General features: G+C 41.9%; 1 protein-coding gene across 1 annotated transcript; it reads left to right on the top strand.

Annotated features, from left to right (window-relative positions):
* The first annotated feature begins 350 nt into the window (after positions 1-350).
* Positions 351-19,449, top strand: map3k8 (mitogen-activated protein kinase kinase kinase 8). Its single transcript, XM_088322234.1, has 8 exons — positions 351-443; positions 2,934-3,305; positions 3,388-3,558; positions 7,591-7,852; positions 10,985-11,091; positions 12,879-13,031; positions 15,394-15,640; positions 18,174-19,449. The coding sequence occupies exons 2-8, from the start codon at positions 2,961-2,963 to the stop codon at positions 18,296-18,298; spliced, it is 1,410 nt and encodes a 469-aa protein (XP_088178360.1). The 5' UTR covers positions 351-443; positions 2,934-2,960; the 3' UTR covers positions 18,299-19,449.
* Positions 19,450-20,343: the final 894 nt, after the last annotated feature.

Below are 20,343 nucleotides of genomic sequence, written 5' to 3'. Positions count from 1 at the left end.
TAAAAAAACACTACAGATAAGTTTTAGAACATTTTATGGTTGAATTTACTGTTTAGTTTGGATGCATTAAGCTTTAGGGGAAAAAAATAATCACTAATTGTTTGACCAATAAATAATGGTATCAACCGATTTATATCTAAAAATTACTCTTGAGTAATATTCACCTTAAGCTTGCTTCTTAATGTTTTCATTATTTTTAAAATTATATTTGTACACTCAACTACTGCTTACATTAGCTTAAAACAATACTGGAATCTAATTTTCACTTCAAAGAAAACAAGAGAGAAAACGAAACCTCGAACAAGCGCTTTCCTTTGCGCATGCGCATTGATGCATTTCCGCTTGTAGTTCCTGAAATGCGGCAGACTGGAAAACAAGCAGCCAGTCTCTGTGGTGGACGCGTCCACTGACGCATTAATGGAGAATTGCTCTTGACGTAAAAGGTAAGGTATATGTTTTTAATTTCCATTTCACGTTGTGATATTATATTCTGGGCTACTTTGAAAATGTTTATATCGGCAAAGTTGTTTCAATTCGAGCGGAAAGTACCAGTGACGTCACACGCTTAAAACCTGACGTTCATGTGATTTTAAGTGCTGCATAAATCAATTTATTTTATATCTTTTGACAAATTTGTGTCAATATAAATCGATTATTACGGTTTTGTTTTTTAGACATACAATAAAACTTGTTTCTTCCTGGCTGATGTTAATGCTGATGTATTACTAAAAAGTGCATTTAATTTTTTTTCTTTTACGTTGTGTTCCTTATACTAGAAATTGTAATGCACAAACCCTGTATTTTACATTTATATCTATTTTATTTTACATGCATCACTTATGTCAGTGGTCAGCAACCACCGGGCCATGGATCGATACCGGCCCACACAGAAAGAAAAAAAAAGTTGCATTATTTTAGAAAAAAAGTGACCTATTTTGCTCGGTGTATGACACACATTGTTTTTAACCAAAAGAACTTCCTGGTGCGTGTTATACATGAGGGTTTACAGTAGTGAATACAGAACTGTCTTTGAGCAATGCTTTACCAGTCGATAGATATCGCAGACCACATTTGCTCAAGATAGGATGCAATGGGAATCGAACATGGAGCGCGGCGCTAAGAGGGGCTATGATGACTTGGGAAATTGGGCAGGATTTTATCTCATCATCACACTCATTTTACACTCGATGGTAGCATATTTTTGAATACATGAGGCCATGATTCAAATCATTTATTGAAAACAAAAACTATAACGAAATAAAATATAGAAATGTTGTTTTTAAATAATTCATTATCAGATACTTCAGAGAGTTGCTACCCACGTCGTGCCTTTTCGCATGTATCTTGTTTTTCCGGTTGACTTTCTGTTTTCTTCTTTGTCCAATGTTTGTCTCTGTGATAATGAGATCAAATCTAATGCCTTTTCTTACGTCATGAACGTCCCTATTGGTAAAGTGATTACACAGTGGATTTAGGCTTATTGTTATTGTTATTGTTATTATTACAAATGTTATAATTGGGCCGGTCCACGAGAATATCGTCAGACATTAAATCTGTCCGTGGTACAGAAAAGTTTGGGGACCACTGTACTTATATCATGTTTTAACTCAATCATTACAAATTACAAGTACCGTAAATTCCGGACTATAGAGCGCACCTGATTATAAGCCGCACCCACCTTTGTACTTACACAAGCCGCATGCACCCACATTAAAAAAATGTAACACAAACACAAAATTAACCGAAGCCCGACTTCGAGTCCCGCGATTGAAACTGAATGTCCTTCATAAAAGTACACAGTCCAAAAATCACAGCCGGCAAAATGAACGGAAAATGATACCGGTACTTAAGGTTTGATGCAGACCTGCAGAGTCCGGGTCCCGTTGAAAGTAATCCAAGGAAAAAAGTGTATATTTCCAAAGGTAAGGGTGGGAAGAATATATATCCACTATTGTCCGCCGCGTCCACAAACACTCACCTTTACCGGTTCCCACTTCCCGTCAGACCGCGCTTTTTTCGCCCCTTCTTTTTTATTCGCTCGTGCAAAACATATCAGAATAAGTGTCTGAAATGAATACATTACAAAGATATACAGTTGCAAATACATATTATACATGGTTACACATTTTTACAAAGAAAGACGGTACACCAAGAGAGTTTTCAAAGCTTTAATAATATTAATATAACGTGCTTCGTTTTGCTTTCGCTTTTAATATAGGTGTACGAAGTGTTTTAGCCCTTTTTTTAATTTTTACACGTTCATGTTAGCGTAATCTTTCGTACGGAAGATTACGATAACGCGAACGCACGATTAGCCTAGGTTAGCTTTATGTTTACGTTAAACATTCAAGGTAAACATTCAGGGTGTTGGAATGGAGCCCAACATTCAGGGTGTTGGAACAGAGCCCCCTTTCCAATGAACCGCTTATCACTTGTTGTGGAGACCCGGGTGCTAAATGATTTGTAAACGACCTGTTTTTTTTATTTTCACACGTTCATGTTAGCGTAATCTTTCGTATGAAAGATTACGATAACGCGAACGTACGATTAGCCTGGGTTAGCTTTATGTTTACGTTAAACATTCAAGGTAAACATTCAGGGTGTTGGAACGGATTCAAACGATTTACATTATTTTTAATGGGAAAAATGATATGGGTGATGGAACAAATTGGTTTTCGAACAGGGTTCCGGAACAGATTATGGTCGAGAACCGAAGTTCCTCTGTATGCACAAGCCAAGAAGTTGCAGTCTTCCTCGGCACATATATTCCACCGGTCTAAATCTTACCTTTTGTACTCGAGCGCCGCAACATAAGTTGGCCGCATCACTGAATAAGCCGCAGGGTTGAACGTTTGGGAAAAAAGTAGCGGCTTATAGACCGGAATTTACGGTATTCATAAACCAATGCTGTATTTTTCTCTCATATGTTACAGCAAGTGGGTTAAGTCCATGCCATCAACATGGAGTATACATATGATAACCACATACAACTTCTGTTGGCCCATATGAATATTGAGGACATCATCGATGCTGCAGAGACTCTCTATCAGCTCGAGGAAGAAGAAGAGGATGTGGGGGGCGGCTTGTTTTCTAAATGCGAAAGTCTCACCCCGACTCCGATGGATGAAGTACATGTAATTGGAAAGTTTGGGAGTCAGGACTCGCAGGAGGACTGCATTGATGGGGCTAGAAGCGTCCGATACGGGACCCCGGCAGACCTCCTAGCCTTTGTCAACATGCTCTCCGATATGCAAACGTCGGATCTGCAGCACCTATCTGAAGAAATAGGCGTCCTACTGAATAAAGTGGGATTGTTTTTGTCTATGTGTTAAGATGACGTATAACTACCCAGACTAAAAATACATGTTTTTTTTCAATTTTTTGCAGAATGATATGGTTGTAAAGCATGGGCGGTATAAGATCAACAAAGATGTTCTTCTGTTCCCGTGGCAATTGACTTACAAGAATCGGGGCTCTGACCTTGTCCCCAAAGGGTCTTTTGGAAAAGTTCACTTAGCTCAAGATGTCACCACCAGGAAGAGAATGGCTTGTAAACTGGTATGTCTTTCCGTTAAAGCAAGGTGTCATGGTTAAAATTTGAGATTGTATTAGAATAAAGAAAAGAGGCGGCAGTGGCTCAGGAGGTAGAGCGCTCGTCTTGGGATCAAGAGATCTCAGTTCGAATCCCGGCTCTTTCGTGTTACATGTCGAAGTGTCCTTGGGTAGGACACTGAACCCCTAATACCCCCAATAAGCAGGTTAGCGCCTCACATGGCTGCACGGCCGCTATTGGGAAATGTGAAAAACACTGTAAAGCGCTTTGGGAAGTCTTGACTTGAAAAGCGCTATAAAAATGCAGATCATTTCATTTCATTTCAAACCAAATGAAAATAAATCCAAACAGCTTGCCAACATAATTTTTGCCGTTCCATGTGTTCCGTTACTCCCCAAGCCAGCACAAAATTGAGTCATTTCATTCATATTTAGTTTCTTTTGTCTTTTATTAGCATATTTGGTATTGGAGTAATCCAAAAGTAATTGAAAGTAATCCAGTTAAAGTAACCCTACCCAACCCTGACCAAATTTGGCCCACAGGCTGTAGTTTGGGGACCGCTGGGTCAAAGTATTTTCTTTTTTTTTTTCCAACTTGCACCGGATGGAAACTAGTATCAACATTTGTCTTTATTTTAAAGTAAAAGAGGAACAAGGCTAAATGGTAGAAAAGTGGTAATATGGCAAAATAGATAGATAGATAGTGCTACACAGAATACATATTGCAATAAAATTCAGTAGTATGCATTATAGGTGGTGTGGTTTAATGTGGGCCTTTACTCTGCTGGGTGGAGTTAAAGAGCCTCATGGCATGAGGAAGAAAATATCTATTCAGTCTGTCCGTGGTACAAGACAGTGACAGCAGTCTGTCGCTGAAAATATCAAAAAGTGTACTCATGGGAATAGTGGAACCAAGCACACAACTGTGCCATTTTTGTTTTGTGACAAAGTATTGCAAAACCTGTTTCATCTTAATTATAGTGCATATGTGCACATGTCAAGCGCATATATCACGTGTAAGTTTAGTTGTCCGACAAGGGAAATATTTACAGGCTGGGACTTCCGAGCTAGATAAATCTTTTGACATTGTGCCATGTATATTCCCACAAAGCTACAACAGAAAAGACACCTTACTGGTATAGCAAATATCTTAACAGGTATTATTTCAGCCCTTGGCTGACAATACTTTCATCATTATTAGAATTTCTGGGCTGTGTTTTCCGGGTGAACCCTGGAAATGCTATTTATTTCAATCCAGTACTGCGTGTTTGACTTAAAAATCTCATCTCATCAGCTGCTCCGCTTATCCTCAGTAGGGTCGCGGGGGTGCTGGAGCCCATCCCAGCAATCATCGGGCAGTGGGCAGGGGACACCCTGAACTGGTTGCCAGCCAATCGCAGGGCAAACAGGGACAGGCAACTTGCTCGCTCATTCACACCTAGGGACAACTTGGACCGGCCAATCCACCTGAAATGCCCGGAGGAAACCCACGCAAGCACGGGAGAACATACAAACTCCGCACAGGAAGTCCGGTAGCTGGATTTGAACCCACACAGGAGGTTCCCAAGACCTTAGAACTGTGCCGCACAAGCGCTAACCACTGCGCCGCCGTGCTGCCCGACTTAAAAATCAACTATGCTAATACAGTTGTACTACCGTTCATAGTTTCTATCATTAACCACCTTCATCAACTGTCATATGCTGAAATCACGGCTCTTAAATGCATTCATAAGCCTTGAACATGATCTTAAGCATTAGAAATATGAATGAAATGTGTTAAAAAATGTCACGGTTGCCATGGCGCCCTAATTGGCCCCGCCCGTGTGGCACCAACTGCAGCTTGTTGACGGATTGGCTCCCTGTCAGTATTTAAACTCCGTCCTGTCAGTCCCCTTTCGTCGGTCCATCTGCGAATCTCTGTTGTTACACAGCAAGCCCTTTTTCGCCTGTCCTGTTTTTTGCTCCGTTTGTCTCCCGCTGTGATCAGTTTTGATCTCGACCACAATGCTCTCCCGTCCCGAATTACGACCTGTTTTGATCTCGACCACGTCTGTTCTCCCATCCCGAATAACGATCCGTTTTTGGTCTCGACCACGTCTACTCTCCTCTCCTTGCTTTCGACTTGTTTCCGATCCCGATGACGTTTTTGCTCTTCCATCCCGGCTACTGACCCGTTTTTCCGTTCCCGACACCGTCATCGCTTGCCACAAAAGTCCCACTTCTGCGTTCAGAACAACCTGCCTTCCGCGTCCAGTAATCCCCGGATCGTGGGCGCAACCCCCTTCCTTTCTTCTAATAAAACCTGTGAGAAACGTTACGCGAGTGGGTCCTGTTTCCGTTCTGGCCCTGAGAAAAAAATAGTGTTATGCTTTATTCACTGAACAACTTTGTGCAAAGAAATCACTGTCACGCGGTTTAGAGTTTCATTTATGCTATAAGTACAAAATACGCTGGATAAAATAATAATTGTAATACAGTTTATTTCGAAGTGGGACACAACAATAAAGTAAGACTAAAACAAGCAAGTAAAAAATCCCTTTAGAGTTAAAAGGGGCAGTATGTGAGATGGAGCGAAGGCTCCAGACATAGGGCGAAATTAAATCTGAAACATATGAGAGAGCAAGTCCATGCATGATTTTATATACTACCAACAGAACCTTAAAATCACATCTTAAGCTAACAGGGATCCAATGCAGTTTAGCTAAAATCGAGGTCATGTGATCAAACTTTCTTGTCTTGGTTAAAAGCCTCGCTGCAGCATTTTGTACTAGCTGAAGGCTCTTGATTTTGGACTTCGGGAGACCGGAGAGTAGGGCATTACAGTAATCGAGACGGGAGGTAACAAATCCAATCCTTTAACAAGTACAATTCCTTCTCTTGAACTGAATGGTGGTTGGTTGCTTCCCTTAACCACATGGGTCTCAAGTGCACCCTTTCCTGTGGTGTGTCCTGGGCAAGCACAGCCTAGTGACCAATGTTCCCTCTATGCTGCGTGTGTGTGCAATTGCGCACTACCCAGAGCTTTTCCGCGCACAAGAAAATCTAGCCAGCTCACTGAAATGAGGGCTCAAAATTGCTAATTAAGAAGCGAATTAAGTCAAAGTTACAGTGCATGAAGGTCAAAATACACGGGTTCCCCTGACGCTGTGTTGCGGTATTTTGAAGTCAAGGTCCAAGTAGAACAAAGTTGAGTAAAGTCAGTAGAGTTTTTCGAGAACCGGCTTCTTTGGCTCGGCTCACTAAAAGCAACCGGCTCTTTCGAGTCCTAAACGGCTCTTCGGGTTGTTTTTGCTTCTTTAATCCCAACATGACCAAATATTATGTTAAAGGAAGGGGGGGGGATAGAACAAAAAAGAAAAAAATGAAAAAGAAACAAAGGAAAAAAATGTAAATAGAGAAAAAAAAGAAAAAGGTAACAGCTAGGATAAATAAACACAATGAGATTTTTTTAAAGGAATAAAAAAAATTAGAAAAAAAAGGGAAAAAGAAGAACAAGTTTGTGTTGCATTCAAAAAATGTCCAATTATACCAAACCAATCTTGTTGCCAACATTGTACTTCCACTAAAAACTGTGATTAAATACAGTTCTGTATCTTGCAACCGACTCAATAAGCCCCCAAAAAGGTTAGTATTATGCGACAAAAAAAAGGAAAAAAAAAATGGAAATCTTCTGAAAAACAAATGACGTTTGTAGGCCGTACAACCTTTGCAATAATACATTAGAGAATTCATTCAAAAGTGAAAAATAATTTGCATTGCCGGAAACTCAGCAAAATGTAACGTGATGTCAAGTTTTGGACATGTTTGATAATGACTTAGTCGCCACACTTAGGATTATGGTTGCTCACTGTTGTTTCAAGCGTTGCTCACCGACTTTGTGTGAACGCTCAGACCCCTGGAAAATTACAGGGAACATTGCTGGTGACACCCTTTCTTCTCCAGGCGAACCTACGTTTCCACCCGGTCTCGAACCGGGGACCTTTCGCGCGTTAGACGAAAGCGCTAACCACTGCACTCCTGTCTTGGTCACTTTCACAGATCCCCATGGAGAACTTCATAGGTGCCGAAATAGAGTTCCAGGCCCGCTTCTGCCACGAGAACATCGCCAAACTCTACGGAGCTTTACTCTGGGAACAGAACGTGCACCTCTTCATGGAGGCTGGCGAGGGCGGCTCGGTCCTGGAGAAAATCGAGAGTTGCGGCCCCATGAGGGAGTTTGAGATCATTTGGGTGACCAAGCACATCCTTCGGGCCCTGGAGTATCTGCATTCGCACAACGTCATCCATCATGACATCAAACGTAAGAGAAAATGTCTTTTTGGAGTCCACGGAGTGCTGCGGGGGGTTTCAAAGTGATGCACTTGCATAACCTGACACACGAGAGTTGAGATCGGAGCATTGTCAAGTGACCCCGGTCGTTTTGTGGAATTCCCAGTTTGGTATCGTTTTGACTACGAAAATGACAATATGTCAGCCTTGCCTTCTAAAGACCAAAGTACTGTCTCCTGTCACAAGCCAGAAACGGAGACAGGACCCAATAGAGTTCATTTACTCAGTTTTATTGATAAAGAGAGAGAGCAGTGCTTGCTTCCACGATCCGATGATCTACCACACGGGTAGCAGGTGGCTGGGACACGGAAGTGGCACTTCCGCGTCGAGTGATGATAATCGTAGGCAGCAGGGATACTCGTCGATAGCCGGGACGGGAGAGCAAGGGCGGTATCGAGTCCAGAAAAGAAGTGAGTCGTAAGCCAGTCCGTCTGCTAACCTCAGTTAACACTAGGCAAGCCATTTTCCACCCTGACTCCCGCATGTTTTCTGCTCCCGTCTGTCTCCCTGCTTCGACCCATTTTTGATCCTGACCACGTCTACTCTCCCGTCCCGGCTTCCTGCTCGTGTATCTGGTATCGATCTCGTCAGCATCTGGCTAGCTGTTTTTCCACGCCAGACTTGTGTCTTTCTTCTTCCTTCCAGCGATCCCGAATCACTGGTGTTAACGTGCAAGCTTGTGTGAAAACATTACGCATCTGGGTCCTCTTCCTGTTCTGGTTCTGACAACCTACTGTTTTAATTTAATGAGATCTTAAGTAACACGATTAAAATGGTCTTCAGGTTTACTAAAAAGAAAAGAAGTCAGCAACAGGTATCAGGCAGGAACAGTGCAAAACAGGTCGATGGTCTGGATGGCAGAGCAGGGCAGAAACGGGTCCAGAAACAGATCGGCAACAGGTATCAGGCAGGAGAAAACAGGGCAGGAAAATGTCAGAAGGTATGAGCTTTCCTAGCTGGGAGCATAGGTTCGCTAACGGTCTGACGGCTTCCTCCTGGAAGCCGGGGGTTTAAAAAGAGTCAATGAGCCAATCAGCGTTCAGGGCTGTTGGCGCCAACGGGGCATTCGCAGGTGCCCCGAATCAGCAATTATTACAATCTCCCAAAACTGTCAAATTTACCCACATAGGCATTCAAATTTACTGAACAGACGCTCCCCCACTTATGACCATTCGACTTACGAAAAACGGTAGATGCGAACCTTTTTAAGGATATCGAAAAATATCCAGACATTGCTGTAAGTTAGATTTTGTATTGTGTGCAACTTTTTCCGAGTACAGGATATGACTGTAGTGCTTCTTTCCGCCACTACCGGCGTGTGGCGCTGTGAGAGGTCACCCAGCAGCCACCCCGAAGAAGAAATCCGCTTTCTTTTAGTTCGTTTGTAAACATTCTATACTGTATCTCCAGCGCACTAAGAGCTTTGACATTTTTATTGTTAAATATCTCGTCCATCCATTGAATATGGCTAGAGTTTAAAGTGTAAAGAAGAGGCGAGCTGTTTCTTTTGAAATGAAAGTGGCATAAGAGAGCTTGATGCGGTTGAGAAAATGCTCGGATCGCTTCTTTTCAGTCCACTCTCTACCAACGATCGTCCGGAAGCAGGGCAGCGTCTGTATTGTGGAGGTGCAACAATGATCTGAATTGAGTCTTTCTCGATATTTTCATAATTTTAAATGACAGTATTCATAAAATCATGGATCGACCGATATTGGATTTTCAGGGTCGATACAGATAACGATTATGAAAATTAAAAGGATAACCGATATATGGAGTCGATATTCTTTTGATGCTAAAGCTAAAAAATGGATGTAAGATATTTTTAATAATGCAAAAAAAAACAAAGAATACTTGTTATAAATTCAAATCAAACTTTAATAGCTCCCAGATTTTTTCATTACAAGAAATTAAAAAAAAAACTGTTAATACAACCAACATGACTTAAATTAACTTAAACCAAAAAGTACATTGACATTTTAATGGAGTTCGCAAATGGAAATGAATGGGGACTGTTTTAGAGCTAGATTGACAAACTAATGTTATGCTAACAGCTAATCACTCAGCTGTACACGTTAGCATGCTTTTTATGCTGTCTTTTAATCACAAATACGCGTGCGTGAACAAAAAACTAATGTTATGATAAGAGCTGATATATCAGTTTCCGCCTGAATGTGCTTTCAGGGGAGGGGGCGTGTACAAGGTCAAAACTCTAGGGGTGGTGCTCGCTCAGGATATAGGGCGTTCGTCTTGGGACCAAGAGGTTCGATTGAATTGGTCACTCTGATTATCCCTTTATTTTGAAACTTTGTAACAAACGTCCTCTATTATTCTGCGTCCGAATACCCGGTCTGGTCCCGGAAATTGAACACGCGGCGAGACACGGTGTCATGATTACGGATGTGAATCGCCTGTGCCTGCTCCTTTGGCGCCAACTGCCTCGGATTCTGATTGGCTCCCGATCAGTACTTGTTCCCACTCCTGTCTGTCCCCTTTTGTCAGTCCGTCTGCTAACCTCAGTTAACACTAGGCACGGACCCTGACTCCCACCTGTTTCTTGCTCTCGTCTGTCGCCCTGGCTTAGACCCGTTTTTGATCCTGACCACGTCTACTCTCCCGTCCCGGCTTTCGACCTCTTCTTGTCTCCTACTCTCTTTTCCTGGCTTACGATTAGCTTCCGACCCCGACCATGTTTTTGCTCTTCTGTCCTGGCTACTGACCTGTTTTCCTGTCACCGCCATCGCAGACTGTCTGACGCCCACACTAACCACCATTATTATAATATAATTATAATTATAATTTCCTTTGTATTGTCATTCTGTGTAACAATGTACACAGAACGAAATGTCGATACACCTGACCCGTTGTAGCGAGCCGATGCAGCCGCAGCCAACAGAGGGCGCCGCCATTTTACCAATGTTATAAGTCTTAGGTATGACTCGGCCGAGGCGCGAACCAGCGACCTCCCAGTCTCAAAGCGGGCGCCTTACCATCTAGGCTACTGAGCTGGTTAGGGTTAGGGTTAGGGTTATTGAAACCAAACCTTAAAATGACCCATTTCCATGAGTATTTCTATTTATTTTTCATTCATCTATTCTGTCTTTAGCCAGTAACATCGTCCTGATGTCAGACAAGGCCGTCCTGGTGGACTTCGGCCTGACCGTGCAAATGACCGGGGAGCTTTATATTCCGAAAGACCTGCGAGGAACCGAGGTACGAAAAAAAACCCTTCATCTCAACTCCATGCCGTCTTGCTACTGGAGTCCGTGATTCCGAGCAAATTTCTTGCACTCCTTCTCACTCGGTGGAAAGTCCCAAGGCACGGACTCCACGTTTTAAATAAGAGAAAGAATGCTCGCAGACACCCTTTTCTGCCAAAATCCAGAATGACACGGCAGGCTGGAATTTCCAAAACCGAGAGAAAAAGCTACAAGTGTGTTTACTTTCCACACACCATTACTTTGACGTGTGGGTCCAAAAGTTCACATTTGTGACCACAAGAGATAAAAAAAACTTACACACTATGGTTTATTTATCATTGTATTGAAAAGCCAATTTCTTTTGTTTTGTTATGTGTTTTTCAGGGATTGTGTTGCTGGACTTTAAATTTGCTTAATGTAAAAATGATAAAAGGGTTTAAAGCTACGGTGGAAATATAAGTGCTATTATGATTTAGTAGGATAATGTATATATATTTTAAATATATTCAGTTTGTGCACAATGTACATTATTATTGGTAATATACAGATTGAACGGGCCCCATTAAGGCTTGTTGTAGCTTTTTTTTCTTGCTTGAATTTTTTTTTCTCTTTTTTTCTTTTATTATTTTCTTTTCTTGTTTTTTTTTTAAATTTGGTTTTAAGTCATTTTTATTGCTTCTTTTTCTCCTTTTTCCTGACTCTTTTATTGCATTTTTCTTTTTTGCTTCTTTTCCCCTCTTTTTTCTTTTTTTACTTTTTTGGAGCTTTTTTTCCTTCTGTTTTTCTACCTTTTACTTCTTTTTCAATTTTATTTTTTGTTTACTTTTCGTTTTTCTTTTATTTTTTTAATTTGGTTTCTTTTTTTCCATAGCTTTTTCCTTCATTTTTTAATTTTTTTTTTTTCCATAGCTTTTTCCTTCATTTTTTTATTTTTTCCGTTTTTACCGTTTTACCTTACCTTTTCTCTCTTTATTCTTTTATTCCGATCTTTTACTTCTTTTTTTGTTCTCTATTTTCCCTTTCTTCTTCTATGGTTTATTTTTCCATAACCCTTTTTCTCTTCTTTTCATTTTTAACCGTTTAATCATTTTATTTTATTTTTTCCCCCTAGCTTTTTACTTCCTTCTTCTTGCTTTGTCCTCTTCTCTCTCTCCTTCTCTCTTTGTTCTTTTATTTTATTCTTCTTGTTTTCTTTTCTCTGTCTTTTTTTGCTTTATTTTCCCCTTTTTAAATTTATTCTGTGCCTAATGTTGCATAATGATAGGTAATATACGAATTAGGCTAACAGAAATAAGAGAGCAGTTAAGGAACCAAAAGAGATGGCTCTTTTTACAGAGTAGAGCCAAAAGAGCCGGTCCTTTAAAGAAAGACAACTACAATACTCACTATTAATTTTATGTTATATTGTTGTTGGGATAGGGCAACACGGCAGCGCAGTTCTGAGGTCATGAGATCGAACCTTCCCGTGTGGCGTTTGCATGTTCTCCCTGTGCTTGCGTGGGTTTCCTCCGGGCACTATGGTTTCATCCCACATTCCAAAAACATGCATGTTAATTTGTCCAAATAAATTGTTCCTCAGTGTGAATGAGCGAGTGGTTGTATGTCTATGTCTCCGTGTGCCCGGCAACTGGCTGGAAACCAGTTCAGGGTGTCCCTTGCCCAAAGAGAGCTGGGATGGGCTCCAGCACCCCCGCGACCCTACTGTGGATAAGCGGGTCAGATAATGAATGGAAGGATGTTGTCGGGATGTGAAAAACGCGCAATGCCCTTTTTTGATAACGGATATCTCATTTTCTCTAGATGTACATGAGTCCAGAGCTGGTTTTGTGTCGAGGCCATGATACCAAAACCGATATCTACAGCCTGGGGACGACCATCATCCACATGCAAAGCGGCAACCCCCCCTGGGTTCAAAGATACCCTCGCACTGCCTACCCATCATACCTATACATAGTAAGTCTTCTTCACAATTCGTCGATATACTCGGTAGTCATGCCCACCTTTGTTTTCCGTTCCTCATGTTCAGTTCCGGAGATAATCAGATCTTTGGAACGTGACTCAGTCACTCACTTCCTCTCGAAACTGTTGACAGAGAAAAAGGAAGCCGTGAGATTCAGTGAAGAGCTTGTTAATCATTTCACCATGCTCTTTAGCAGGTTTTACAACTTGGCACGGCTCCGAAAAATGAGATTTGGGTAGTTGCTTTTTAATTCCCGGAGGGAGGTGGTATTTCAAGAATACAGGAAATAGGAGCGTATAATAATAACAATCGTATGAGTTACAGTCCTGAATTTGATATTGAATAAGAAAGGCAGGGTTGGGTAGGGTTACTTTAACTGGATTACTTTCAATGACTTTTGGATGACTCCAATACCAAATATGCTCATAAAAGACAAAAGAAACTAAATATGAATAAAATGAGGACTCACAACACGTGGTAAGCTTTCTCTCCTGGCTTTGATCTCTTCGATCTCCGGCAAAACGAACATAAAATGCGACAGAAACAAAATGAAAATAAATCCAAACAGCTTGCCGACATCATTTTTGCCGTTCCATGTGTTGCGTTACTCCCCAAGCCTGCACAAAATGGAGTCATTTTATTCATTGTCTTTTTTTTAGCATATTTGGTATTGGAGTAATCCAAAAGTAATTGAAAGTAATCCAGTTAAAGTAACCCTTCCCAACCCTGAAGTAGGGATATTTTGGAGGGAGAAAAAGGCAAGTGATGATGTTGCTAATTCGTGACTGAATGAAGCAAACATTTTTAAGAGTAACCGATCTAACATTTTTTAACAAATAACTATCAAATTTGTAATTTTAATAAAGTGGGTACTTCCCCGGGAGGAAAAAACATAAATATAGTTGAGTGTCATATGCGTAGCGATGGAAACTGATATTATACTTGCGAATGATATCACAGAAGGGAAGCATGTAAATGCTGAAAAGAAGGGGGCCAAGTACTGAACCCTGCGGAACACCTCGGGGCTCAGATGTTATTTCACCATATTTAACACAGTGCTTCCTGTCTGAGAGGTAGGATCTGACCCATAAGAGGACGGTTCCGGAGAGAACAATCCATTTTTCCAACCGGTCTAGTAAGATATTATGGTTTGCAGTGTCAAGGGCAGCATTAAGGTCCAGCAGCAATAGTGATGAAGCACCAGAGTCCAAGGAGTTGACTGAGGTTGACAGGGATGCAGGGCCGTTGCGAGCCATTCGGGTGCCCTAAGCAGAAATGTGATTACCAAACTGCTTGGTCTTTTATTTTGACAATTTTGTTGTATTCTGGTGTTTTAGTTTGTGATAAATACTTGATTCAACCACAATCAAACTCAGTTTTGTTCCCAGGGCTTTTTATTATTATTATTTTTGAATACGCACACTTGTTTTGGTCTCACATCTGATGGGTCAATGTGCCAGAGCGGTCGCATTCAATAGGCCAGTGCACCCGTATGAGCTGACAAAAATTTCATTGGAACCAAGGAGAGTGCGCCCTTTAAAACAGTGCACCAGTGGGTGTGGAGACACGGTACAATAATGAGATTTTTTATTTAACCGGTAACTACGGGCAAGCGGGCAGCACGGCGGCGCAGTGGTTAGCGTGTGAGCGGCACAGTTTTGAGGTCATGGGAACCTTCTGCGTGGGTTCAAATCCAGCTACCGGCCTTACTGTGCGGAGTTTGTATGTTCTCCCCGTGCTTGCGTGGGTTTCCTCCGGGCACTGCGGTTTCCTCCCACATACCAAAGACATGCATTTCAGGTGACTTGACCGGTCCAAATTGTCCCTAGGTGTGACTGAGCGAGTGAGTTGTCTGTCCCCGTGTGCCCTGCGATTGGCTGGCAACCAATTCAGGGTGTCCCCCTGCCCACTGCCCGGAGATGGCTGGGATGGGCTCCAGCCCCCCCCGCGACCCTAATAAGGACAAGCGGTACAGCTAATGAGATGAGATGAGATGAGACTACGGGCAAGCGACGCATGAGCTTCATTTCATTTCTTCTTTTTATTTCTTTTCTCTCAGCTCCGGACTCTTGTTGCCGTTTCGAGGCCATGTTGGCTCGAACATACCACTGGTAGGGAAGGGGGGGCACCATGAGACAAAGCAGATTCACCCCTTTTCTCAGGAAATTTGGTTGATGTTGCTTTTGCGCATATTATTACCACTTTTAACACATCACAATTTTTTCCACGACCCTGACTTCTTTTGGTGCCCTGATGGCCACTTGATGCCTACACAGTGCGCGTTTGCGGGGCTACGGCCCTGCATGGATGTAATATCAATATGTGATTAGTTTCCCCCCCTTCCTTCTCTCTCAGATCCACAAGCAAGCGCCTCCTCTAGAGGACATAGCAGATAACTGCAGCTTGACCATGCGCTCTTTTTTGGAACGGGCTCTGGAGAAGAACCCGTCTCTTAGGAGCTCGGCATCAGAGCTGCTGAAGGATGAGGCTATCAACCCACCCAAAGAGGACCAGCCCAGGTGCTGGAGTCTGGACTCGGCCTTGGAGGAGGCCAACCATGCCATGCTCTTTCAGCAAAACCAGCAGGATGATGCTACACAAGGTACTTTGCCTCAAAATGAGAAACTGGTACAGTTCATTCATTCAGTCATTCATTCATTCATTCATTCACTCGCTTTCCGGGGACCCTTGCACCCACTTTTTAAATAGTGTTTTTGATTTGTGTTTTCTGTTCATCCATTTCTGCATAAAATAATTAAAGATTTTTCTGCATTTAGAAAAGAAAGAAAAACAATTATAAAATCAATTGTTAATTCATTTATTGAAAGTTGAAAAACTGATAATGGTCTTATTTTTCATACCACCTTGTTTGCTATACCAGATTTAGCAATTTTATATATATATATATATATATATATATATATATATATATATAGAGAGAGAGAGAGAAGGATGAGAGAGAGAGAGAGAGAACGAGAGAGAGAGAGAGAGAGAGAGAAGAGAGAGAGAGAGAGAGAGAGAGAGAGAGAGAGAGAGAGAGAGAGAGAGAGAGAGAGAGAGAGAGAGAGAGAGAGAGAGAGAGAGAGAGAAGAGAAGAGAGAGAGAGAGAGAGAGAGAGAGAGAGAGAGAGAGAGAGAGAGAGAGATGAGAGAGAGAGAGAGAGAGAGAGAGAGAGAGAGAGAGAGAGAGAGAGAGAGAGAGAGAGAGAGGAGAGAGAGAGAGATTCAAAGGGAGCCAGCTTCTTATCGACGAGGAGCCGTCGTTCCCTTGAAAGAGTCAGCCGAAAGAACCCTTCGGTCGGCGAAAGGACCCACTCTGTGCCGGCTGCCCTGCCCCTCAACCTTTGTGTCAGAAACCTTCAACTTCCTGATAGATAGATAGATAGATAGATATTATACCCTAACCCTACAAAGCTAAAAAAGTAGCTGGGTAGCTAGCTAAAAAAAAACCTGCACATTTTTTGCCTACTCGCTTTATGAAACGCAATTATGGATAGAAGTTTTTAGTACCCACTTGGAGGCACTAAATATTATACACGGTCCCTTTAAAGACTAGCACTGCTCCATATTAATGATATCAGTTACAGTCAACTCTCGTTGAAAATGGCTTCCTGAGCAGGGATTCCTTAATCCACGAATTACAAACATTTTTTTAATCAAAATGGCAGGTTAAAAATAGACAAACCAAAATATCAAATATCGTGTGATACGTTTATTCTGTTTTTGATATTGGACTAGATTTTTTTAGGAGGCCAGTTTCTCATCTTGTTTTTGACAATTACATCATTGTTGCTACGGGTCAATAATGTTGCTGTTCTTTGATATCCACACCCCTTAGGGCTGATCTGTTTCTTGTAACTTTGAAGATTTATTAAAATGAGGGGGCTCGGGGGAGGGCTTGAGGACGGACTGGAATTCTCGTAGCTCATGGCAAATTCAAAATCCACAGAATTATTATGACGGAAACGCTACAAAAATACAACAGAAATACGATTTTAAAAAATCCATCACAAGATATACTAAAAGAATACTGTCATGATTTGCCAATTGCCCTCACATGCGCTCACTCGTTCAGCCCCAGCTGCCACTCATTCCCTAATTATTCCTCCTCCTATTCAAACACGTCTTCTCAATCAGTCCGTCAGCGAACCTCCGCACATGCAAGTTAAGTACTTTTGACTCTGGCTCCCATTTTGATCCCGACCTGTTTCCTGTACCGATCCCCGATCCAAGCCCCGTTCTCCTGTCCCGGCTACCCGTATCCTGATTTTGTTTCCTGTATTGATCCCCGATCCAAGCACCATTCTCCTGTCCCGGCTACCCCTATCCTGATTCTATTTCCTGTATTGATCCCTGGCCTCCCGCTCTTCTTGGCGAACCGACTTGTTCCGATCCCCGACCACTCTCTGTCTCCCGTCCTGGCTACCCAACTTGTTCCGTTCTCCGACCACTCTCTGTCTCCCGTCCTGGCTACCCAACTTGTTCCGATCCCCGACCACTCTCTGTCTCCCGTCCTGGCTACCCAACTTGTTCCGTTCTCCGACCACTCTCCGTCTCCAGTCCCGGCTGTCCGACTTGTTCCAATCTCCGATCACGCTCTGTCTCCCGTCCAGGCTGCCCTACTTGTTCCGATCTCCGACCACACTCCGTCTCCCGTCCCGGCTGCCCTACTTGTTCCGATTACCGACCACGCTCCGTCTCCCGTCCCAGCTTCCCTACTTGTTCTGATCTCCGATTACGCTCCGTCTCCCGTCCAGGCTGCCCTACTTGTTCCGATCTCCGACCACACTCCGTCTCCCATCCCGGATGCCCGACTTGTTCCGATCTCCGACCACTCTCCGTCTCCCGTCCCGGCTACCCGACTTGTGCCCAGCGAGCACCAGATTGCTATCTTTTTCCTCTCGCCCTGACTTCCCCGATCCCTTAATAAAGCATTGTGTGAAACGTTACCCAATTGGGTCCCCTGCTTGTACTCGTGACAGAATCCTGTAGTGAAACTACAAAACTAAATATCAAATTTAGTACTTAAAACAGGATAAATGATAAAATGCATTAATAAATGACATTAAAATGCTGAAATTAGATTTGATGTTCCTTGCAGAAACCCTGTAATTGCATTTACTGTTTCCCCAACAGACTCTTCACTCTACGCCGAAGTCTCCGGGCCCCTGAAGAGGAACGGTTCCTTATACCTGGACCTTGGGGCCTTATCCGGGTACCCCTCACTGGTTACGGGGCCCCCGACTTCAGAATATGGCTAAGATTCTCGCTGTTCCTTTAGTTTGCAACGGATAATCAAATATAAAATATAACTGATTACATAGTTAATCATTTGAGATGAAGTATTATGTGATTCACAGTGCTGCAGGTCAGTATTTGGTTGAGGTATATTTAGTTTTGCGATAGTGACGTCTACATTTAATGCTGGTCTATCCGTTGTATCTTATTTAAAGGTGGGGTGCGCGTTTTGAAACTTTGTTACTCTCTGCTGCCATCTCCTGGCTGAGAGTCATAATTGCAGCCTTAGGCAGCTTGTTCATAATGCGCGTGTAAGTACATGCATTTCTTAGACGGGCTCGAATCAACTCTTCTTTTTCTCATTTTTTAGGGGTCTGAGTTTGCATTTGGACTTTACTAGCTGCAGGGCAGACATTTTCTTACTTTCACCATTTTCATGCACCACTGACAAATAGAAATGAAGAAAAAAAACGGTTTGGACGAGCATCACTTTCCAGAACTCCCCCTAGCCCTTTTTCCTAATGTGTTCCGCCCCGAACACCTCTGCTAAAAGTCAGGAAAAAAGCAGATAGGCGTAGTGGAAGATAAAGCATATGGGCTCTTTGAACTCAGTTTAGAATTGATAACAGATACCGGAACTTAATAGAGAAAATATTTAACTCAAACTACACACTCCGCCTTTAACTCTATGCACACAAACATTCATGACTCATTTAGTTCTTCATGGACTTCCTTTTAATTCCTGTGGAATATAAATAGCACCATCCTGTGATACCCAATTTGGATTTACTACATGACAGAAACAAAACTGCAGTTTTCATTGTTTTTTTTCGCCCACCGCTAGTTTCATTTTCTATTACGTTTGTTCATTTACTTTGTGTTCTGGGTCCGAGCCTGGATGCCTGGGGGCCATTGTGTCTGGATAATAAAGAATATAACAGTCAAATATAAAACTATTGCAGGCAATTTTATAATTATAACGATAAAAATGTGTTTATGTCTCTGATGAATGTTGTTTTTGTCAGGGTTAAAACTTGAGATTGTATGAAGATGAAGAAAAATTATATCGGAATTTCCCTGAACCGGTTCAGAAAGGGAAAGCACTTCACCTATGGCTAGAGTCTCATTTATTGGAAAACACAAGAATAAAACAACACATCTCATTTTATTGTGATTTTGTTGGTTTTATTTCCCTCTTCCATCCATATTAAAGGATCCCAAGAAAGTTAGGGATAAGGGGAAAAAGACATTTGAAAAGGAGACCACAACAATCAAGTCAAAGACGGAAATGATTGCAAAATATAAAAATGGTGATTGGTTTAAACAAGATTACATGAACACAGGAAACAAATCTGATTGGTTTCGACAGGAATCACATGTTAAAATGCAGTGTATAATGTTGCTTGCTGGATGGCGTACGGGTAATGTAAATAAGCCATAAGGATAGTGAAACTTTGTAACACAATGCGTCTCTGTAAGAAGAAAGGAATGTAGGGAGGCAAGCTCTTGAGCAGGCTTCCCAGCACTAAAGTGAAGGCCATCTTGATTAATAGTTAGAAGAGGATACAATTGTTGCAAGAATACAAACAGCACCTGGATATAATCTTTGGCTTGGTTAAGCCACTTTTGAGGATAACATCATACAAACTATAATCAAACTATAATTTCCCTTACAGTTTAATGCACACTACACTATTTTTCCTGCAAGAAAAAAACAGCAATCATTATAAAACTTTGTACATTTTGGCGAAGAAATTTTTTGGTTTGTGTATTTTTTTATTGTCAGGTGGAACTTGTAACGTTTCAAACAGAAATTAAAATGTCTTTGTTTTGTATAATAAAGTATTGACTACCTAAAAACTGGAGTGAATTGCTTTTGTCTTATCAACCAACAAACAGAGTAATATGCAACTTTTTTTCTTCAACAAAAGAAAAAGGGAAGAAAAACTGACACGTTTGGCCTCCAACTTCAACTTATAATCGAATGTTCCTGTTTTTTCACTGGGTGGGTGTATGTTTTTTTTTAAACCAGTAAGTTACAATTGACTACAGTGGATACTTTTGGAAA

This window comes from Urocampus carinirostris, chromosome 18, assembly GCF_059441175.1.
Source record: "Urocampus carinirostris isolate Australia breed hairy pipefish chromosome 18, RoL_Ucar_1.0, whole genome shotgun sequence".
In the NCBI taxonomy this organism is placed as follows: Eukaryota; Metazoa; Chordata; class Actinopteri; order Syngnathiformes; family Syngnathidae; genus Urocampus; species Urocampus carinirostris.
The sequence above is the reverse complement of the archived record's forward strand: the minus strand, read 5'-3'. Positions and strand labels throughout refer to the sequence as shown.